A 23,245-nucleotide genomic window follows, 5' to 3' on the forward strand; every position below is an offset into this window, starting at 1 on the left:
TTGCAGACAGCTGGTCATTTGCAGTCTTTTAAGAGAGTCGTTGAGGCCACTTGGAGGTTTGTCTGTGTCCTCAGGGTCACCTGAGTGGTGCAAATGGGTTTTCCAGCCCTTTCAACAGTTCCAAGAAGGCTCCACACCCATTTGCACCACTCAGGTGACTCTGAGGACACAGACAAACCTCCAGGTGGCCTCAATGACTCTCTAAAAGACTGCAAATGACCAGCTGTCTACAAGGAGTATAAATCCTTCCGTTCCCCCACCATCCGGTCAGAGCTGAAGAAGCTTCTTGGACGAGAAGCGAAACGTCTTCAAAGAAAAACATGGAAGTCCAGTTGCCTCGTGAAAAAGCATCTTTGGGGTAATGATGACCTGGGTGACTGAGAATCTCCACAAACAATTATAAAGCTTGCGTCGCTTGTGTGATGTCACCGTGAGGTGCACGGCGTCGTGGTGGCTTATTGAGGACGTCTAAGACGACACAATCTTTCTTGCCGCCACAAGGAAAGACGTGGCAACTTCCAACATCTGGGTTCCCGGCGAGCAGCACTCACCGGCCCGTATATCCATCCCTGCTCAATGCGAGTGAGGGCCCACAGTTCGTGGATATTCTCTGCCAATTTCTCACGGATCTTCTCAAGGTGTGGAGGCAACACGATCTGCGGGGATGGAGAAAAAAAGATAAAAGAGCGAAATGAGAATGAGGCTTTTAAGAGGCGACTTTTTAAGACATGTAGTCCTCAGCTTACAACAGGAAGGACGGAGGGAAGGAAGGAAGGAAGGAGGGAGGGAGGACAGAAGGAAGGAAGGAGGGAGGGAGAGAAGAAAGGAAGTAAGGAGAACAAACAGGGAGGAAGGAAAGGAAGGGAGGAAGGAGAACAAGAACAGAGGGGAGAAGGAAGGAAGGAAGGAAGGAAGGAAGGAAGGAAGGAAGGAAGGAAGGAAGGAAGGAAGGAAGGAAGGAGAACAAGAACAGGCAGGGAGGAAGGAAAGGGAGGGAGGGAGGAAGGAAGGAAAGAAGGAGGACAGAAGGAAGGAAGGACAGAGGGAAGGAGGGAGGGAGAGAAAGGAAGGAAGGGAGAACAAGAACAGGCAGGGAGAAAGGAAAGGGAGGGAGGGAGGGAGGAAGGAAGAAGAACAGGAACAGAGGGAGGAAGGAAGGAGGGAGGGAGAAGGAAGAAAGGAAAGAAGGGAGGGAGAGAAGGAAGAAAGGAAGGAAGGAGAACAGGCAGGGAGGGAGGAAAGGGAGGGAGGAAGGAGAACAAGAACAGAGGGAGGAAGGAAGGAAGAGGGAGGGAGAGAAGGAAGAAAGGAAGGAAGGAGAACAGGCAGGGAGGAAGGAAAGGGAGGGAGGGAGGAAGGAAAGGGAGGAAGGGAGGGAAGAGGAAGGAAGGAAGGAAGAAAAAAGGGAGTGAAGGAGAATGTGAAAGTGCCCAGGAGTCCTGGCAGCAGTCGCTCTTATGGCTGATTTTGCTCTCCAGCCCTAAAACTGCTCACTTCCACTTTCCCACCTTCCGCTCTCATGCTCTCCGGCGTCCCTACCTGGATGGTATCCACGGGGTAGGGGGTGAAGGACGTGTGCGACAGGGACTGGGTCGGCCCAAGAAGGTTCCGGAAGCCGTTGATGTCGTGCTTGTACTCCTTGATGGGCTCCACCCGCATCTTCTCCCGGGGAAGGACACCCTCGTAGCAGGGGGCGTAGCCCGGGGGAGGCAGGAATTTGAACTCTCCGTGGCGGCCCCCCAGCAGGAACCGCACTCTGGCAGGGAGGAACGGGGGGGGGGAATGTAGATGCTTATTAATGACGGGCACTTCCCTCTGGGAACCTCTGCTCTCCCTTTCCCCTCAGCGTGGCTGGCTCAGGAATTCTGGGAGTTGAAGTCCACGAGTCATAAAAGAGCCCAGGTCGCCTACCCCTGCCCTGGGGGATGCTGCCAGAGTTGTAAGTCTGGGAAATGGTCGCCGAGTCACTTTTTTCAGCACTGTAACTCTGAACAGTCACTAAATGAATGATTGCAAGTCAAGGCCTGCCTGCGTGTCTCCTTCTTCCTCTATCAGGGTGGAGCTTACTTGATGCCGGCGGAGAAGCTGATCACGGGGAAGAAAAGGCCATCGAGGTTGAAGTTCTCAAACATGCCTTGCACCGGGAAGCCGTTGATGCGGAAAGAGATGCTGGGCACGCTCAAGTCGAGGCAGCAGCTCACCACGTCGTCCGCCCCCAGCATGTGCTGCCCGGGGGACGCCACTGCCCGAGCCACGCGGCCTGCGCCAAGCGGAAAGGAGACGAGAAGAACGGGGTGAAGAGCCAACGCTGAGACCGGGAGGCGTGCTTAAGACACCTTGAAAAAGATTTCTGCTACCTGCTCCATGAGGTCAGAGCAGGATTTGGTCAGCTGTAATGGTCCTACCAATTGGACCGCTGCGTCCTATTCCTTATAATTTGTATAATTTATTTGTTAGGGTTGAGGAGCGTCCGTTAAGAAGCTGGTCTTCTGGCAAGTTAAGGAGAGAAGGCCACAGTAGGAGCATCTGAGCAGGACGTGTCCACAGAATTGCGTCCGCCATCTGGACTTTTTTGACTCTAAAAGTGTCCCTGGGCCACTATTTGACATCTCTCTCTCTCTCTCTCTCTCTCTCTCTCTCTCTCTCTCTCTCTCTCTCCCTCCCTCTCCTCCCCTTCCTTCCTTCCTTCCTTCCTTTCTTCCTTCCTTCCTTCCTTATCTAGAGCAGCTGAGATCATCCAGCACATTGACCTAACAATCTATATTGTGATTTAACAGAAGTCTAGCCTGCCACTGGGGTTCATCTTGTATGCTAAGCCATGGCTTGCCAATTGTGGTTAACTTACAGTGGTGATTGATGCAACGCGGGAACTCAGCCAGACAACGTGCAAAGGACTGTAACCCCAGATTAAAGTTTGGTCTTTTTTTTTTTCTGCCTCTCCCCTAGAGGTTTCAGCGTGTGAACCCGTTTGCCCTGAGGGAATCAGCCACGGATGCAGGAAGCCCACCTGACCAAAGCTGGAGACCATCATAGCCGAAAGAATAAAGGTCATCTCCCACGCCGTTGCCGCCCCAGCCTTCTCCGCCCCCGGGATAGGGGCTGTAGCCTTCCGCCATGGCCCAGCCAACCCGCAAGTGGGTGGCCTGGGCGGTCACAAAAGGCTCCACCGAATCCACAATCAGCTCGTAATACCACTTCTTGTACTGGGTGGATCCTTCGTGGGTGCCCAGGAAGATGTTGGGGCGCATGCTGCAAAGGGACGAGAAGGCAGGACAGGGAACAGAAAGGATCAGCGTAGGAAACAGAGAAGAAAACCTGACCTTGGATGGGTCTCCAAAAGGCCAAGTAGCATTTAGTCATCTATTTCATTCATTGCCTGTCTCCCCTACAAGGTGACTCTGGGGGCTTGCATATCCTAAAAGCAGGTGAAAAATAAAAAGTTAAAGGCTCTGCTGGTTGGCCTGGGGTCCAGATTTGGAGGGGGGAGGGTTTGCCATCCTGGAGGTGGCTACTATCCATGCTTCCCCAAATATGCATTGGGGCTTATTTTCCGGTTAGGGCTTATGTTCGGGGAAATACGGTAGATTAAAGACAAGTTTCCACCTCAACTCCATTGTATACCCTCCAATCTATCCTCGATGTGTCTTTCTCCTCTTCGACTCCAGCCCAACCCCCGGAGACCCCCTGCAGAGGGACCTCAAAGATGGTGAAGCAGCAACCTGGTGACGTGATTGATCAGCTTCGTTTGCAAGAGCAGATCTCTCCCTGGCAGCAGGTTTTCAGTGATCAGGTTTTGATTGGAGCGGACGGCCACACCGTTGCAAACACACAGAGAGCAGAGAACATCCAGCACCTGCAAGGGAAGGAGGGAGGAGTCACAGGTTGGGTTGGGTTGGGTTGTGTTGTGATGGGTTGGATTGGGTTGGTTTGGTATAGGATGAATGGATTGGGTTGGGATCAGTTGGGATGGGATGGATGGGTTGGGGTGGGATGGGTTGGGTTGAGATGGGATAGGTTGGATTGGGATAGATGGGTTGGGTTGGGATGGATGGGGTGGGTTGGGTTGGGATGGGTTGGGATGGAATAGAGTGGAATAAGAATAGAAATATAGGAATAGAATAGAATAGAATAGAATAGAATAGAATAGAATAGAATAGAATAGAATAGAATAGAATAGAATAGAATTTCTAGTCATTAAACATCCCAACCCTAGTCCTTGCCTCAGGATTCCAGGAACTTTGGCCATTAGAGTCCCAGAAAGGCCCTAGGGAAAAAATAGGGTCCTAAACAAGGCATGAGAATGAATTTTATCCTCATGATACACTGAGAAGAAAAAAAAACAACTACAGAGCAGAATTTAAGGCAGGGGCGAGCAACTCTGCAACTTGACACCCTGTGGACTTCAGCTCCCAGAATTCCTGAGCCAGCCGTGATGGGGACCCACCTTGTGGTTGCGTCCATGTTTGTCCAGGAGGGAGATGATGGACTTGATGTGGTTTTCCTGTATGATATTCAGGACTTCCGGACTTTCAATGAGGACACAATATAACACCTCCAAAATGCCTGAAGAATATGATTAGGGAGAAGAAGGCGATTAAGGAGTCTGTTTTCACCTCAGTAACAAATCCTGCCCTGCAGTCTCATATTTAATTAAGACTGATTAGTTCTTCTCTTGGCTTAAAATGGCTGCGAACTGCATTGTGCAAATCCAAAAAAATCACTAAACCAGGTGGAACGGAGGTGGTTCTCGACTTACGACCACAACTGACCCGGAAATTTCCATTGCCAAGCAAAACGGCTGTTAAGTGAGTTTTGCCCCATTTTTACGACCTTTCTCGCCACGGTTGTTAAGTGAATCACTCCGCTGTTAAGTGAGTAACATGGCTGTTAAATGAATCTGGCTTCCCCATTGACTTGGCTTGCCAGAAGATCGCAAAAGGGGATCACGTGACCCCGGGGGGACACTGCGACCGTCATAAATATGAGCCAGCATCTGAATTTCGATCACGTGACCAGGGGGATGATGCAACTGCCTGGGGTGGGTGAGTAGGAAGCCCCCCCCAAACTGGCAATTCCCCCTCTGCTCACCAGAGGACGCCTCCAGTCGGTCCAGTTTGCTGACCAGCCAGTCCAGGTTGTTGGAAAAAAGGGCACAGTTGGAACGGTTTCCACGGATCAGCGAGGCTGTGAGGAAGGCAAAATGGTGGTTATGCCCTTGGTTCATCTCCACGACAATGTTGACTCATTTGCCTGTCAGTTAGCTTGTCCTCCGAAGGACCTGCGCAGCGTTTCTCCACCTTGGCAACTGGGCAATGTATGGACTTCAACTCCCAGAATTCCCCAGTCAGTGTAAGGTAGGGTGGAATTTACTGCCCCACCAGCACTGACGTTGTTACCTCGTTGGGTCATGCAATGTCTACAAGTAAATCTCCAAGCTCAGAGAGCACCAAGGATCCCCCAATACTCCTCCTCCTCCTCCTTCACTACTACTTCTACTTCTACTTCTACTTCTACTTCTACTTCTACTTCTACTTCTACTTCTTCTTCTTCTTCTTCTTCTTCTTCTTCTTCTTCTTCTTCATTCTTCATTTTTCTTCGTTTTCATTCTTCTTCTTCATTTTTCATCTTCATTCTTTTTTCCTTCATTTTTCTTCATCTTCCTTCTTCCTCCTCCTCCTCCTCTTCTTCTTCTTCCTCTTCCTCCTCCCTCCCCACACTCTATTCTAGCACTGATGAGGTTACCTACTTGGGTCATGAAACATCTGCAAGCAAACCCCCGAGGACTCCGTGAAATTGGTCTGCTTTCTGCACCCACAATCACCTTTTTTTTTCTAGGTTAGGCACACAGCAGTCCCCCCTCTGTGTATCCCACAAAGCTAACGTCAGAGCTGTGCTTTGTAAAAGCAGCAAGTAAACCACAAGTAATTTGCAGGGCTCTGCTCTCCGTCATGAGGATTTTGACAAACTCAAGAGACAGCCTTTGCGTTCAAAACATGGTTGCTGGTCACCCAAATATACCGGGATCCTGTCCTTGACTCAACACACCTAACAGTTCATAGAGTAAATTCACAATTTCTTTCCAAGACTCGGCCGCATCCTCTCCAGCGAACTCAGCAAAGTGGGCAGCTGTGCTGTACAAATTGAGGCGGTCGATGCAGTTCAGAACGAGGGTGATCATGCCCTGCAAAAAAAGCAGAGACCCCCTTAGGGCCAAATGCTCCCCCCTCTCTGACTCACCTGTCTTAACTTTGTGTCTGAAAAGCAGCAGAGTGCCTGACATGATAGAACAAGCCACTGTACTCAACTATACTCTTATTTGTTTTAAGCAATAAGAGCCACATCCTGACTGTGTTTGTAGACAACTTATAACCAGACATCCCCAGGAGAAGAAACAGACCTTGGGTTGCTGGTAGATAAGCCACACAAAAAAATCAATCAATCAATCAATCAGTCAGTCAGTCAGTCAGTCAGTCAGAATACAGCTGGAAGGGACCTTGCAGGTCTTCTAGTCCAACCCCCTGCTCAAGCAGGAGACCCTAGATCAGGGTTAAGCAACCTTGGCTCTTTTATGACTCATGGACTTCAACTCCCAGAATTCCTGAGCCAGCATGGCTCAGCATGGAAACCTCTCCCTTTCCCCTCAGCATGGCTGGCTCAGGAATTCTGGGAGTTGAAGTCCACCAGTCATGAAAGAGCCAAGGTTGCCTACCCCTGACCTATACCATTTCATAGGTGGCTGTCCAGTCTCTTCTTTAAACCTCCAGTGATGAAACATCCACAATTTCTGATGGCAAGCTGTTCCACTGGTTAATTGTTCTAACTATCAGGAAGTTTCTCCTTAATTCTAGGTTGCTTCTCTCCTTGAATACTTTCCATCCGTTGCTTCTTGTTTTGCCTTCTGGTTCTTTGGAGGATAGGTTGACCCCCCTCCTCTTTGTGGCAACCCCCCAAATATTGGAAGACTGCTATCATGTCCGCCCCACTCCCTACCCCCGCCCTTCTTTTCTCTAGACTAGCCATACCCTGTTCCTGCATCCTATAGAGTGGCCTATAGCAGTGGTGGCGAACCTATGGCACGGGTGCCAGAGGTGGCACTCGGAGCCCTCTCTGTGGGCACGTGCGCCATCGCTCCAGCCCCGCCTTCTCCCACAGCCCCCTCCTCACCAGTAGCCCCCCACCAGAGGAGAGTTGCCCCCAGGCGAAGCCCATATGAAGCAGCGCAGCCATGGACATGGTAGCCGGGCAGTGGGGACAAGACTCCGCCCTTGTGCCCCATCGCACGCAGATGATGCTGTGGGGCATGGGCAGAGGGCGTGGCCACCACGGCGCTGCTGGGCTGCCTGGGTGATCTGTGGCGGGCCGTGGAGATGGTGGGTGGTCCAGCGGGCAGGGCAGAGTGGGGACAGGGGCGGTGGGGCGGTTTTGGGGCACTCGGTCTCTGAAAGGTTCGCCAACACTGGCCTATAGGATGCCTAATCTGCTTTTTAGTCACCCCAAGTTAAGTACGACTTGCTCACCTCTTCCTGGAAGAGATTCTGCCTGTTCTTTAAGGAGCGGAGTTTGGTCTGCTTCTCTTCGTGCTGCAGTTCTTCCTCGGGGTGCTGGAAATAGTTGATCAGGTCCTGCAAGCTGAGGATCATCCCTTCAATGGGAAGAGTCACCGGAGTGCTGGACTTGGCCTTCCCGGTCAGGGTGTCCAGCCCTCTGGAGGACGGAGAAAGCAGAGGTCAAGAGAAAGCTCCCAAGAAGCTAGTCCCTGGCGATCCCGGGGGAAAAGGACCCGCACGAGGCTTACTTGATGAACTGGTTATAAAGCCCAGAAGTGCTGTAGATCATCCGGGCGGCTTGGGATTGCTCGCGTTGGCAGCGGGTGAGCGAGAGGGCATCGTCCATGTGCCCCTCCTGATGCAAGATGGCCTGTGGGTGGGAAGAGAGGCCTTAGGGAAGGCTGATAGACTCCTAAGGCTAGAACAGGGGTAGGCAACCTTGGCTCTTTGACGACTCGTGGACTTCAACTCCCAGAATTCCTGAGCCAGCATGGCCCAGCTTGGAAACCTCTCCCTTTCCCCTCAGCATGGCTGGCTCAGGAATTCTGGGAGTTGAAGTCCACCAGTCATCAAAGAGCCAAGGTTGCCTACCCCTGGGCTAGAAGGAACCTTGGAGGTAGTCTGACTCTGATCCAGGAGCATCTTGCTTTGATGTTGTCCGCTAAATCACCATGGCCATTGTTGCAAAAAGTGTCAGCTGACTGGCAAGAGCCAATCAGATCGTACTTGGCCTCGTAAAAGCTGCTGGCCAAAGCCAGCCACGACAACGCTCAAATATAGGCTGAGCCCGTCGAGATCGGCAATTCCCGGTATCACTACTTGGCTAGGAGAGAAAGGTCCCTTTAAGAAAAGGCCTTAAATCCTGGTTTTACCAGTTGATTTAGAGCCCTAATGGGGGCGCTCTTTGGCTGGCCCCGTTTGACGGGTTAAGAAGACCTCACCCCCCTGCTGTCCGCCCCGGGATCCTAGTTTTTACGTAACTCTTCCAAATTTTCATTGTTTTTATATTTTATCTTTGGATTGTTCGTTCGTACACCGCCCGGAGTCATCGAGGTGGGGGGGCATGGGAATTTAATAAATAAATAAACAAACCCCGCCAGCCCAGACTTACCCTTCTCTTGACCAAACCCAAACGCATCGCCTTGGCGTCGGCCGCTGCGTAGGTCATCCAGAGAGCACTGTCCACATGTTGCACGAAGCACATGGACTCTCCGTATTTGATGTCCGGGGCGCCCATGCCTTCCACGTCTCGTTTGGGGGCCACGTCCAGCTTTTCCTGAACGAGAAAGAGAAGGAGCTGTCAGGCAAGAAAGACCCGATCCACGCGTGAAGATCCAATGAAACTGAATTATTGCTAAAAGGCCAACTAAGGTTAGCAGCTGCTTGGCGTTAGATAAGGGTCGACGGAATTCAAGGGAAGTTGGACTTAGTTCGTTTGTGACTATGAAGGGATTCTAGGCTGATCCCTCTTTTAACGTCCCCCCCCCTGGTTTCTGCCATTCCTTCTCCTACAGGAGTAGAAATTCCAATGAAATCCCCTAAACCAGGGGTAGGCAAGCTTGGCTCTTTTATGACTCGTGGACTTCAACTCCCAGAATTCCTGAGCCAGCATGAGGGAACTCTGGCCCCCTCATGACTCGTGGACTTCAACTCCCAGAATTCCTGAGCCAGCATGGCTCAGCTTGGAAACCTCTCCCTTTCCCCTCAGCATGGCTGGCTCAGGAATTCTGGGAGTTGAAGTCCACGAGTCATAAAAGAGCCAAGGTTGCCTATCCCTGCCCTAAACTGTTCCAAAACGCGGAGATATTTAAAACGCAAATGTAGGGGGGCTCCACCTACTCACTATAGGCCCCTTTGAAAGAATGCCTGTGATGAAATTACCTAGTTGAGTAATAAAACGTCTGCAAGCAACCAACCAAGCTGAGAGGGCACCAAGCACTCCTCTTCTGAAAAACTTACATTCGAGTTTCTCAATTTGGGCAATTCCAGATGTGTGGACTCGGAAGTTCCAGAATTCTCTGCAGAAAGTGTTCTGCTTGAGGAATTCTGGGAGCTGGTCCACAGCTCTGGAAGTCCCCAGAGTAGAGAAATGTTGCTTTACAGCCTAGCCTTTGGGCCACTTTCAACCTCTCCAAGAGAACCGTAGAAGTTCTCATTCTTTAGAAGGCCCTTCTGGGCAGGATCAGCCCTTAACATGAGGAGACCTCTCACCTTTGAGACCCGGAAGCAGAACGACGTCACTTTGGTGTTGGCCTTCTCAGCATCCACCACAACCAGCCCCTTCTCCTCAGTCAGGGCCAAGTAGCGCCCCGTTGTGACATGACGGACACGGAACGGTTGACCCCATTTCATGTGGCTACCACTCCAGCTGTAGGACAGAAGGAATCCCAGGTTTAACAATAAGAAAGACATGGTTTGGTTTGGTTTAGCCTGGGATGAAGATGGTTAGTTATCTCCTTGTTTATGGCTTAGCATGTCACGGTAGTCCCAATGAAGATGGCTTCCAAAAATGGAACTATTCTCGTCTAGTTGATCCCATGCCAGGGGTGTCAAACTCAATTTCACTGAGGGCCACATGAGCATTGGGGTTGCCCTTGGGGGGGCTGGGTGGGTGTGGCCAGGGTGGGTGCGGCCTATGGGGTGGGCATGGATGGAGTGGGTGCGGCCTACTGGGTGGGCATGGCCAGCTCTACATCGTTTGCGTCAAGGGTGCCTGTGGGGGCCTGGGCAGGAGTGGGACAGATCTGAGGGTCTCTGGCAGAAGGGGGTGGGACCGGGGCAAGCACCAAGGCATGGTCCATTTCTTCATTCCTCACAAAGGGTGACCCCTCCCCAGCATGCACCCAGGGGGTGGGGCCGACGCGGCAGGGGCTGGTTCCTCGCTGTTTCTAGACGGCCTTGTGGAGCTAAGACTGAATGCGTTTCAGCATAGATGGCCACCACAAAATTGTACATTGGCTCCCTCCCGGCCGGCCTGGGCCAGGGCCAAGGTAGCAGGGGCCGTTCCCTCACTGTTTCCAAGATGGCTTCGCGGGCCACATGAAACCACTTCGTGGGCCGCATCCGGCCCCCGGGCCTTGTGTTTGACATGTCTGCCATAAGCCATGGATAAATCGTGATTTAGTACTACATGGATACAGACCAGCCTATTCCCAGTCAGATTTAATTTTCTGTTCTGCCCAAGCAAGCAAACGTCAGTTTGGCGTGAGACGCTTCACAGAAGTCAATTTAGCGAAGAAGGTTGAAAGGTCCAAGGCACGGGAGAAGATGGAAGACTAAAGCGTTGAAAAACCAGCCTACCTGATGCGCAAGGGCTCCAGGCGCCAGAGCGATCGGGCCTGGGAACAGACAGCTCCTCCTTCATAGTTCACCACCCTGCAGAAGAAAGATTTGAAAAGGAGTGGGACTTAGCTACCAGATGCTTGAGTAGGATTCAGTGACCAAATCCCCACTGCAGACAATGTTTTCCAAGGGACTTGTTGGTTTATGGCAGGGGTCTCCAACCTTGGCAACCTGAAGGCTGGTGGACTTCAACTCCCAGAATTCCTCAGTCAGCTCAATTCCACCCACAACTTCTGGAGTCATTCCCTGATTAGTTGTTCTAAGTGTCAGGGATTTCTCCTTAGTTCTAGGTTACTCCAACACGAGGGATTTTTAAGAAGAGATTGGACAACCATTTGTCTGAAATGGTACAGGGTTTCCTGCCTGAGCAGCGGGTTGGACTAGAACAGGAGTAGGCAACCTTGGCTCTTTTATGACTCGTGGACTTCAACTCCCAGAATTCCTGAGCCAGCCGTGCTGAGGGGAAAGGGAGAGGTTTCCAAGCTGAGCCATGCTGGCTCAGGAATTCTGGGAGTTGAAGTCCACGAGTCATAAAAGAGCCAAGGTTCTCTACCCCTGGACTAGAAGATCTCCAAGGTCTCATTCAACTCTGTTATTCTGTTCTGTTAAGGTCTCTGTATTCGTCTCTGGATCTACTCAAGAGATCTACCTGCGCTGCTCTTCATTCTGGTCCGTGGTGGAGATGGTGAGGCATTCATCCATATGGCCGTGGAAGAGGCGCATGACGTGGCCACCGGTCACACAACCTTGGGGGCAGAAAGAAGAGACAGCAGAGTGAGTAAATACCCATCTCCAGATCCTGAGATGGCAACAGGGCAAGGCCCAAGATCAACTCAGTTCCCATCCAGTGCACAGGTTCACCTCTGCAACACATCGGCTACCCTTACCTAAAAATTCACCACGTGATCTGAAACCTTTGGAGGCCAAAGGAGTCCCACCCCATCCCACAAAAAACGCCACGCACCTTCCTCGCAGCCAGAGCTGATGGGGTTCATGTTCCAAAGAGTTTGCATGAAAGAGGCATCGGCTTGAAGTTCTCCACTGGCAGTGGACAAGTGCTGGAGAAGACAAAGACCACCCCACCTCAATGGTCAGGCCAGACCAAAAGGAAAGAGCAGCGGAAGAAATTGGTGCGAGAGGCGGAGATTTTGCCCAAGTGTGTGTTTGTTTCCCAGAGTAAGCAACCACAACATATGCTGGTCTTTCACTGTGGTTAAGATGCTGACCTAATCACCAGGAGATGGTGAGTTCTAGTTCTGCCTTAGGCCTATAAGCTGGCTGGGTGACTTTGGGCCAATCACTAGGAGACAGTGAGTTCTAGTTCCGCCTTAGGCATGAAAACCGGTTGAGTGAGTTTGGGACAATCACCTGGAAATGGTGAGTTCTAGTCCTGCTTTAGGCCTGTAAGCTGGCTGGGTGACTTTGGGCCAATCACCAGGAGACAGTGAATTCTAGTTCCGCCTTAGGCATGAAAGCCAACTGGGTGATTTTAGGCCAATCACCAGGAGATGGTGAGTTCTAGTCCTGCCTTAGGCCTGTAAGCTGGCTGGGTGACTTTGGGCCAATCACCAGGAGACGGTGAATTCTAGTTCCGCCTTAGGCATGAAAGCCGATTGGGTGGCTTTGGCCCAATCTCTCTGTCTCTCTTGACCCAACCCATCTCAAAGGGTTGTTATTGTGAGGAAAACAAGAGTAGGAAAGAATATTAGCTATATCCAATATCTCCAGTTACTTCTAAAGTAACAAAGGTGTTAGATTAAAAACGTAAGAAATAAATAAATAATCCCTTTTCTTGAGGACTCTGTTTCTCAACCCGAGCAACTTTACCTCAGGTGGACGTCGACACCTGGAATTCTGGGAGTTGAAGTCCACACCTCTTAAAAGTTGCCGAGAAACACTGGCCTACAGCTCTCATCCCCCACCCGAACATCTGCCTTGAAGGCACCACCACCACCAAACTGGGACACGCACCAGATACCGCTCAGAGGAGACACTGACGAGGATGAGGTCGTCCCCGACGCGCACCTTCTCCCCTTCCGACCGCTGCTTCGAGGCAGGGTGGATGGTCCACCAACAGGCTTCTCCTGCGGGCGAGAAGGGAGAATCGTGGGCCGCTATCAAGATGGCGGCCAAGAATTCAAGCACATTTTTCTGCCATGCAGCATTCCTTTCCCGGGTCGCCCTACAATGATGGGCATTGTAGACCAGCCTATCAGAAGAGAAAGAGGACAGGCAACACCCGGTGGTTTCGGAAGGCGAGGAGACGAGGGCATCTTTCGATTCGATAGCCAATCATGCTTTGGCATCCCACACAACTGATAACTCCTTGTCCAAAGGAGAAGGAAATTTAAATCAGACCAATTATGCAAATTATGCACGGGGGGGGAGGGCTTGCTATGAAATGCAATTTATAGAATACAGAACTCATGCAGATCACAAAACTCTTGTTTCTACTTCGCACCCGGTTTCAGTTACAGGTTGTCCTCAACTTACGACAACAGGGACCAGAATTTCCGTCACGAAGCAAGGTGGCTTTTAAGTGCCCAATTTTACAACCTGTTTTTTTTTTTGCCATGGTTGTTAAGCGAACCACCCAATCGATAAGCAAAATCGGAACCTGGCTGGGAAGGCCGCAAAGGGCGGTCACATGACCCCAGGATGCTGCAAACGTCGTTAAGTGCATGCTGGACGCTGCAACGGTCGTAAGTGTGAAGACTGGCTGTAAGTCCCCTTTTTTTCCGGTGCTGTCATAACCTTAAAAATTCACTAAACGAATGGTTGCAAGTCAAGGCCTATCTGTACCTGGGTAGTTTGCTACTGAGGATGATAAGAAAATGGGAACAAGAAAAAAAAATGCATAAAATGTACACTGCCCAAAGCATAAATAACGCATAAAAAGTATATGTTAATGTAAATAAATAAATAAAGTCCGTTTATTTCTTTGTGTGGGACACAGAATAATTGGAATAGTCTTATGTAAGAGTCTGATACGTAAATTCTCCCCATCCCTTCGAAGCATCCCGTAGATTGGGATCCCCAACCTCCAGTCCGTGGACCAGTACCAGGCCACGGCATGCCAGTAACCGGTCCATACAAATGAGCAAAACCCCATCTGTGAAATGCAGGCAGCACACAAAACCACACACCCTCCGATCCGCGGAAAAACCTCTCTCCACGGAACCGGTCCCTGGTGCTCAAAAGGTTGGGGACCTCTGCCATAGATGCTGTAAGGGACCTCAAAGGTCATCTAGTCCAGGGGTCCTCAACCTATGGGCCGTGGCCCACTACTGGGTGCGCGCACTCACCCCCCCTTCGCGCCCGCTTTGCCATGAGCGTTGCGCGTGCCACACCACATACCTGAAGCATCTTCTTGAAGGCCCACGTCAAAGGCGAGTTTATCCGTCAAGGAACGCGATGTGGTCAAGCAGCTTAAATACTAAACATTGGGAAGGAGAAAAGTTCCAAATAAGCCAGGATTCCTGGCTTATCCCAAATACAGAATCAGTACGAAAAGCAGTCTAACTCTAACCAGGGTTCAAAAACAGGAGGAGGGAGTGTTATGTCTGTTTGCTGCCTAAATTAATAAAGGGAGGATGAAAATAAATTTAAAAAGAGAGGATTCCCACTTTTGACTTAAATCAACATTAGCTGTTTATTCCTGGTCTGCGAACTTTGGTACTAAAAATTCCACCTTCAATGTCCCACTTCTGCTCCTCTTTGCATGATTACATGACTGAAGCCTTCATTTATTCCCCATTATCTTGCTAAACGTCAAGCAAAGTAGGCTGATGGGAATTCTACTTTTTTTTTTTACTGCCAATTGATCTGGAATGGTCCAATCTGGATCAAGGGTGTGTTAAGATTTGGCCCTTCCAACCTCATCTCTGCGGTCTTTCTGAACCATTGTCGGCTTTGAAAACCCAAAAGATAATTGGAAAAGAGTCGGATCAGACGCTGAGGAAGAAGCCACCGCTTAGAGGCAGACGCTTCTGAGAAGATAGGTTTGGCCTGATCCAGTGAGTTAATGCTAAAGTGTTAATTCCAGGGCTGTGGAGTCGGTAGATAAATGTTGCGACTCCGACTCCTCAGTTTTTTGTACTTCCGACTCCGACTCCGACTCCCCGACTCCGACTCCTCTGTATTAATAAGCTAACAATCGGAGTTTACAAGTTTTTATAGCCTTAGCTGAATGACAGCAGTTTTTCCAATGGTTTACAGCTTCAGTCTTGAACTATTGACCCTCCATTCCCTTCACTTATACAAGTGTCTCTAGTCCTGCAAAAAACATANGTATAAGTATTGCCGCTCCTAATTGTGCGTTGCGTGCCATATAGTGAAGCACATGAAAAGCATGCTTCTTCACGGTCACGTAACGTGTTCGTTTTGCGGTTACGTGAGGCACTGCATGCATTGGTCTTTATTCTTACAGTAGAGAAGTCATTAATTATAACTTTTTGTGAATTGGGACATTTAAACTTGCTTTTTTTTTAATTCCAATCTAAATTTAGTAGGAGTCGGAGTCGGTGCATTGTTTGCCGACCCCAACTCCGACTACAGGTACCCAAAATTTCCTCCAACTCCGACTCCTCGACTCCGACTCCACAGCCCTGATTGCAACGTCAACCAGCAATCAATTCATTCTGGGCTATTGAAAGTGGTAGCAACGGGACATCTCAAACAAGTCATTCTGGCCAATGCTTGGCCGAAAGGGTGACCAGCCCAGACTTTCTGGGGTAGTGAACCTACCCCATAGCTATGGCTCTCCTAGGAACATTGACTCAGAAGGCAAGGAACAGCCAGCACTGCCCCACCTCAGATGATCTCAGCTTCTTTATTTAGAACTTCCACTCGGCCTCCAGAACATCTCCCAGCCTTGTCAAACCTTGACGTTTACTTGGCCGAGAACTACATCCCAACTCCTAAGCCTTCCTTTGAGGTTCCTTGCAATTTCTACTCCCTTAGTAGAGAACAGATGACTCAAGAGTTTGAAAATAAACCTGCTTGGCTTTGACCCAGAAAAGGTCCTGGGGGCCGCTGTGTGCCAACACCACTCAATTGGGCCAGTATAGAGTCACCTTGCCCTGTGCTGAAGCCCCCCCACCAACCCTCCCCTGTCCCCATGTCAGAATCCACAGCTTCTTTAAATTCCATTCCCTCTTACCATGCCGCTGTGGGAATGCCGGAGAAGAATAGCGTGTCCATAAAGCAGAGTCCGGTGTCCACCACCTTGTGAGGACTGGAGGATGACAAAGCAAAAGACAAATCCAAATCACTCAGGGCATTTGACAGCCTTACCTGTGGACGGTTGAACCTGAGCTCGCTCAGATCCATGCACCATCCCACCACAATTATCGCCAGTTTTTGGCTTTTCCATTTATCGACAAGATTCTACACCTTGTGGTGAACGAAACGTTCAGAGGTGGGATTGAAACCTGCTAACCGAAAGGCAGGAAGGCAACAATCTCTTAGTCAAGCTTGATCCTTGATTAGTTCATGGAGGTCCATGTTCTTCTCTTGGCAATAATATAGTTTTCCATTGGGTTTTTGTTTTTTTTTGAGATGTTGCTGATCTCCCATCCAAGCGACTAACCAGAACTGACCCCGCTTAGCTTTCTAAGATCAGCCAAGATTGAACAGATAGTGTAACTGCTTCAACTCAACATGTTAGGGCAGAGGTGGGCAGTTAATTTTCACAATGTGAAACGTGTGAAACTGGGACCATTGTGGAGGGCTGAACCAAGAGGGTCATCAATGATTTTACCAGACAGCCAACCGTTCAATGTCACCTATGATGCACAGCCAAGTTCTCCTCAGCACTGGGCTAAGACAGTGCCACAATTTGTTCCCCAAATTGCACGGAAGCACAGAATTGACAATTACCAGAAGGGATCATCCCAGTAAATTCTGTGTTCATCTCCACTTGACATATCCCGACATGAGCAGGAGGCCTTCTGTACCACATATAATGCCCAAACTCAGTTAAAGCTCAAATGTCTACTGAGATTCTCAGTCATCCAGGTCATCATCATTGCCGTCCCCGTTAATTTATAGTAAACTGCTCTTAACTTATTGCTTGGGGAGATTTCCAGGACGTCCCAATCTCGCCTCCTTTAGCACGTGCCTCAGAATGTGGTCCCCACCCCCCTGGGGAGAGGTCAACTCCTGCATCTCATATCGCAAGGTGCATCCATCAAAGGATGGATATGTTTGAGCCATGTCTGCACAGATGTGAGCAGATCCTGACTAGCTGCAGAAAATGCCAAATAAAACCCAAACTGGAAGCTCCAAAGCACGCTCAGGAACTTCTAATTATTTAACGCATTCTTGCAGCCGTAAAACTGACATCACATGAGCATGGACCCAACTGCTATGGAGCCATCCTAGAAGGCAATTAGGTCCAGATTATTGGGATAGACAAGAGCCTTAAGAACAGAGCATCTGTAGTTCATACAAGCCTGAAATTGTTACTGCAGAATTCAAATTATTGTAGGACACTGGATTTTAACATTTTCTTCCTTGGGATCAAATTATCCAGAATAGGGCAGGATCCATATCCTCCTAGCTTAGCTATTTTGCAAAATTGCTCCTTCTTCTAACCAGCTCCATTTGGGTGTCCCCCCCCCCCCAATTTTATCCCAATAAAACAGCAAGAGAACCGATGTTCCCATTTGGTAGGTTCGACATGGGTTGCTTGTCAACTAGGATTTCATGGATGTCCTTCCCCAAAACTTGAACGGGGTTGAGGGGTATGATCAGAGCCAAGCTGGCTACATTCCGGGGCCCTCATCATTCCCCTTTGAAAGGCTTTATGAACCTTTTCTGGACCTCAGCGTAAAGTTGCTTCTGGATTCAAGGTTTTGATGAGTGAGATGAGGCAAACCACGTCCCATCCCAGGATGATGAGTTTCCACAATCAGCAGCAATTCTCCCTCCCAACCCTCCGTTGTCAAGTACCACGTTTGTTTTGTCCCACTCCATTCTACACCCAACCAGACCAGCAGAGGATTGTCCAGAAGGAAGGAGTTCACAGATAGGAACCATGCAGTGAAGTGAGAAGGGACACAGGGACAAATCTGGGAAACCACAACCATTACTGAAGAACTCCAACAGGAAGGGAGATGGGTTGAAAACGTGGAAGAAGGAAGGAGCAGGAGGAGGAGGAGGAGGAGGTACAAAGGAGGGAGATAAAGATTACTGGAGGGAGAGGACAAGGGGATCCCACCTGGTTTGCCACAAGGAACACCCACAAAGAACCCATTGCTAAGAACTGTGGGGTTGGCAAGCTTCCCCCCCCCCCAACTTCGTAAACTGTGATATTGCTCTATATTTCCATAGGAATTCACAACTGCTCCAAAGCTTCGATTCACAGAGGAGAACTGGCCTGTGATCAGAATGGGACAGTTTGTGGGAAGGGGACATGACAAAACACAAAAACAAAACCAGGCCCACTCCAGATCCTGCTGTCATGGTGAGAATGCTGGCTCAGTTCTGGGAGATGTAACTCAATATATCTGAATGGTAGCCGATGGCTAGCATAACTCAGAAGAAAGGCACCTTAATTATTTGGGGGGCCCGTGTCATGCGTGGAAGATCAGGTCCATATCTGAAAATCCAATTCAACTGATTTATTGCTAATCGTGCCTGCGCAAAGGGAATCTTCTCAAACTAATGGTTAGCACCTGCTCGGGATTAAATAAGGGTCTGTAGAAGATTACCAGGCTGAACCCAAGAGAGAGATCAACCACGACATTAGTCTGGAATCCCTACACCCCTAAAAGAGACCCGAGTCCAGACCCCCCACTTGAAGTCTGTTGATTCTGCTCTGGCGCCAATTTGCATTGACCGTTAAAGATGAGGTTCTTATGTATAGGTTGCAGGGAATAAATCCTCAGGGCTTATATAAACTATCCTGGTTTCTTGATAGGGTCAATGGAATTCAAGGGAGGTTGGACTTAGTTGACGACGTAAGGATTCTAGGCTGATCTCTCTTTTAACTCCGCCCCCAGCTCTGCCACTCTTTCTCCTACACCCTAGGAGCAGAACTCCTGTTTGTATGGAGTTGGGGATTGAGGGTTTTAAGAGGCCACAGGCCTGTCTTACCATTTGCAGGTCCTTAGTATGCTCAGTTCACCCTTCAAGGCATCTCAACGCTCTTTCCCAAATGGGCCCTTGACCCCTGACGTAACGCGAACAGTCTGGAATGTCCTTCAAACCAAGTTGTGTCCTTCTAGGTTAACGCCTCCCCCCTCCGTCAAATCAACTGTCTTCTTGAAACCTGTCACTTGTCTATTATGGGTTAAATTTGAGGAGGTGGGAACCCCGAGAAGGAAAGCGGGAACTGGGAGGCACACACCAAAACAGGGTAGGGAGAAGGCGGGGGCGAAGAGGTTTAGAAGGAAAGGCACGAGGAGACGGGATCACGGCAGCGGCTGAATGACCTACCCACTTGTCCAAGTCAACACCCTAGAGGGTCAGTCGGCCGATTTGAGAAGCCAAAGAAAAGAAGAGGAAGACAAGATGAACCATTGGTGATTTACGGGTCAACAAGCATCACGGGAGACCTGTGGCTTTGCTGGATGTCTCACTTTGCCCCTTAAAAGGATAACCACCTTCCATTCATTCACCATTCAAGACGTCCGTTGGGTTCTCCCCACTGGGAGAAAGCTGAGAACAGACCCAGGACGTGCTCAGCCTCAAGTGAGGACCAGGGGATGAAAACCAGGAAGTGACACCCTGAGCAAAGTCATGTTCACTTAACGGCCGGGTTACTAACTTATCAACTGCAGTGATTCGCTTAGCAGCTGAGGCCAGGAAGGTCGTAAAAGGGGGCCAAACTCACTTAACAAATATCTCACTTTAACGACAAAAATGTTGAGCTCAATTGTGGTCGTAAGCTGAGGACTCCCTGTATAACCTTATGATAAAGGTAGAGCTGGCACTCCTGGGTGTGCTTCTTAACTGGACTACCTCACAAGGCTGGCATGTATATATAGCTTTTGTGCCGGATACACGAAAGAGAGGCTCATTTGCTCCCTCTAGTGCAGGGGTAGGCAACCTTGGCTCTTTTATGACTCGTGGACTTCAACTCCCAGAATTCCTGAGCCAGCCATGCTGAGGGGAAAGGGAGAGGTTTCCAAGCTGAACCATGCTGGCTCAGGAATTCTGGGAGTTGAAGTCCACAAGTCATGAAGGGGCCAAAGTTTCTCCCATGCTGGCTCAGGAATTCTGGGAGTTGAAGTCCACAAGTCAGGAAGGGGCCAAAGTTTCCTTCATGCTGGCTCAGGAATTCTGGGAGTTGAAGTTCACGAGTCATAAAAGAGCCAAGGTGGCCCACCCCTGCTCTAGTAAGATACTTGTAGCTCTCTTGAATACACAGACATACATTCCCATCCATGGTCTGATCTCACACCAAGAGCTAGCCTTCTAACTTACTGCCCACAAAGGAAGGACATTTTTCCCGTTCTTACCTCCACGCCGGCTTCCACGGTATTGGCCAGCATTTCCTGCAGGGCTCGTACGGACAAGGATTGTTCCAAAATGAAGCAACATACTGCCAGATCTGGGGGGACTTTCTGTGTGGGGATAGAAAAGCAGGTTTTGCTTCTATTGACCGCGTTTTACAACCGATGCGCCACCTTTTAAGGTACACCGTAAAACTTCGCCAGCTCGTCAAAAGTCCGAGACTTGATTCCAGTTTGGTTTAGCGGACAAGGTCCCCGGTTAGAAAGCCAGAGACCATGAGTTCTAATCCCGCCTTAGAAATGAAAGCCGGCTGGGTGACTTTGGGCCAATCACCGGGAGAAAGTAAGTTCTAGTCCCGCCTTAGACATGAAAGCCGGCTGGGTGACTTTGGGCCAATCACCAGGAGGCTCTGAGTTCTAGTTCTGCCTTAGGCACGAAAGCTGGCTGGGGTGTCTTTGAGCCGGTCTCTCCCTCTGAGCCCAACCGACCCCCCAGGTTTGTTGTTGTGGTCTGCGATGAACGCTCACTGCCTTGAGTTACTTACAAAATCATAAAGCAGGTTAAAAATCTAATAAATCTAATAAATGATAAATCTGGTCAATCCATCCGCGGAAAGAAAGCCACGTTCTCCAGATGGATAGACTTCCATACCTAATTCCCAGTATGAAAAGCCAACCTAGCAGGTGGCCGCAGGTCATGGAGGGTGGCTTAAGCTGTTGTTCGTGCACCTTTCCAAGCCACCCACCTGGGTCGCCTGCCTTCCTCACTACACACCTGAGCGTTGGAGGTAGGTTCCAGAAAACAGAGCCGATTTCCAAAGCCTTCGGCAGCCAGACATAACTTCATCTGCTCGTTGAAGACTACGGCGGAACACTGAAGGACAACCTCATCATCCTAAGGAAGAAAAAATTGTTCAGAATTATAGATATTAAAAGGCGAAAGATTTATACGATCTGAAGTGAAACCAGAGTAGAACAGGGGATAATTTTTACCAATGGTTAGGAAAACAAACTAGTGAGAAATGAATATGATATGTTATTTTGAATATATATTAGTAAGAAGAATGATCTGCATTAACTAACAGATACTGTTTATGATTATCGTTTATTATACTTATTACAGTTACTTATTACTATATCAACTATTGTTAACTGAACATATGTACCCAGACAATATTCTGTTTGCTAATGATTGAAAATGTTATTGGGGGATAACCCCAATGTTGACCCCAACCCCCCCCCAACACCAATCCTGATCCCAACCCCACACTAAACCTTAATCCTTATCCCGATCCTATTCTATCCCCAACCCTATAAAACTCAATAAAAACATTTTTGTTAAAAGAATTATAGATGTTCAAGGTCATGTCTATTGGAATTCCAAAACCAGACTGTTTCTCTCCGATAGTATTTCCCCGTGGCTGGCTTGGGAATTCTGCGAGTTGAAGTCTACTCATCTTAAAAGTTGCTAAGACTGAGAAACAATGCTCCCGCCCACACATGTGCGGTCAACTTGTTATGGTTGTCTTTCTTCTCCCCTCCCTGTCTAAAGCATATTATTACACCACATCATGAGGACTAGCAACCTGAGTGCTCAAATTACCCTGAGATAGATTTTTTTAAAAAGTTTATTATTTCAAAGATGTGGTCATAAATCAAAATGCTATTTCTCTGGGACACGCTCTTTATAGCCAGACTGGTTGCAATATGGTTTATTGGTATAATAATAATAATAATAATAACAACAACAACAACAACAAACAACAACAACAACAACAATAATAATAATAAAAAAGTTGGAAGGGACCTTAGAGGTCATCTAGTCCAACCCCCTGCTCAGGCAGGAAACCCTATACCATTTCGAACAAATGGCTGTCCAGTCTCTTCTTAAAAACTTCCAGTGTTGGAGCATTCACCACTAACCTGTAAGGAGAAATTGTCTGACCATGAGAACAATGAATCACAACAGAGTTGGAAGGGACCTTGGAGGTCTTCTAGTCCAACCCCCTGCTCAGGCAGGAAACCCTATACCATTTCAGACAAATGGCGGTCCAATCTTTTCTTAAAAACTTCCAGTGTTGGAGCATTCACCGCTTCTGGAGGCAGGTTGTTCCACTGGTTAATTGTTCTAACCTGTCAGGAAATTTCTCCTTAGTTCTAGGTTGCTTCTCTCCTTGGTTAGTTTCCATCCGTTGCTTCTCGTCCTGCCTTCATTTTATTTATTTATTTGTTTGTTTGTTTGTTTGTTTGTTTGTTTGTTTGTTTGTTTGTTTGTTTGTTTGTAAGGCTGCCCAAGGGGGGAAAAATATGACTCTGGACGGTGTGCAGTATAAAAAACAAACAATGAAGAAAAAAAACTCAAAACCCCCACCTGGTAACAATATACATTCATTCCGTTCTGGTTCTTTTCTAAAATGTGTACTGAAGCCATCAAAATCCGTGTTTGCAGCCCTTGTGCCTCTAAGAGCAGCATGACATTAAAAAAAAAGAATCCAGCAGTAAAGCATTTATTTGCGGATAATTTCCGTCCTAGGAAAAGTTCTCCCATCAGAAAAGTGAATGAAAACCTTTGTGCCAGTTGACTTTTTGTTGTATGAGCTGGCTCAGTTCACTGCAGTGGTCTCTATAGCTAGGATTCCCTGTGTAAACTGTGAATCATAGTTTAGCTCTAAGTATACTTCACGTACACATAGGTTACTAGGTGGCTGTAGCTGCCGTGCCTGAAAGACAGACTGCTGGCTCAAATTTCAGCACATAAATGAGTTGGGAGAAGACATTTCAACAAAGGGAAAACACAAATAATAATAATAAACAGACAAGCACTTGCTACACCACACCCCAGACGTAGCCATTGTTGACAAGCAAGATAAAATAATCTGGATAGTGAACATGGCA

The 23,245-nt window shown here is 48.8% G+C and overlaps 1 protein-coding gene across 1 annotated transcript in view; it reads right to left on the minus strand.

Moving 5' to 3' along the window:
- The window catches only part of RYR1 (ryanodine receptor 1), a 108,013-nt gene that overhangs the window by 79,877 nt on the left and 4,891 nt on the right, over window positions 1-23,245 (minus strand). The window contains exons 2-21 of the mRNA XM_015823102.1: window positions 21,126-21,245; window positions 20,357-20,461; window positions 16,051-16,125; window positions 14,247-14,325; window positions 12,861-12,973; window positions 11,854-11,947; window positions 11,539-11,635; window positions 10,848-10,922; window positions 9,759-9,915; window positions 8,659-8,823; window positions 7,796-7,917; window positions 7,518-7,704; window positions 6,046-6,181; window positions 5,089-5,184; window positions 4,445-4,563; window positions 3,720-3,853; window positions 3,008-3,249; window positions 2,068-2,260; window positions 1,540-1,756; window positions 556-656 (exon numbers count right to left, since the gene is read on the minus strand). Coding sequence (XP_015678588.1) covers window positions 556-656; window positions 1,540-1,756; window positions 2,068-2,260; window positions 3,008-3,249; window positions 3,720-3,853; window positions 4,445-4,563; window positions 5,089-5,184; window positions 6,046-6,181; window positions 7,518-7,704; window positions 7,796-7,917; window positions 8,659-8,823; window positions 9,759-9,915; window positions 10,848-10,922; window positions 11,539-11,635; window positions 11,854-11,947; window positions 12,861-12,973; window positions 14,247-14,325; window positions 16,051-16,125; window positions 20,357-20,461; window positions 21,126-21,245 — 2,627 coding nt within the window. The remainder of the gene's footprint in view (window positions 1-555; window positions 657-1,539; window positions 1,757-2,067; window positions 2,261-3,007; window positions 3,250-3,719; window positions 3,854-4,444; window positions 4,564-5,088; window positions 5,185-6,045; window positions 6,182-7,517; window positions 7,705-7,795; window positions 7,918-8,658; window positions 8,824-9,758; window positions 9,916-10,847; window positions 10,923-11,538; window positions 11,636-11,853; window positions 11,948-12,860; window positions 12,974-14,246; window positions 14,326-16,050; window positions 16,126-20,356; window positions 20,462-21,125; window positions 21,246-23,245) is intronic.

This window comes from Protobothrops mucrosquamatus, unplaced genomic scaffold, assembly GCF_001527695.2.
Source record: "Protobothrops mucrosquamatus isolate PMUCROS unplaced genomic scaffold, P.Mucros_1.0 scaffold1773, whole genome shotgun sequence".
NCBI classification, from domain to species: domain Eukaryota; kingdom Metazoa; phylum Chordata; class Lepidosauria; order Squamata; family Viperidae; genus Protobothrops; species Protobothrops mucrosquamatus.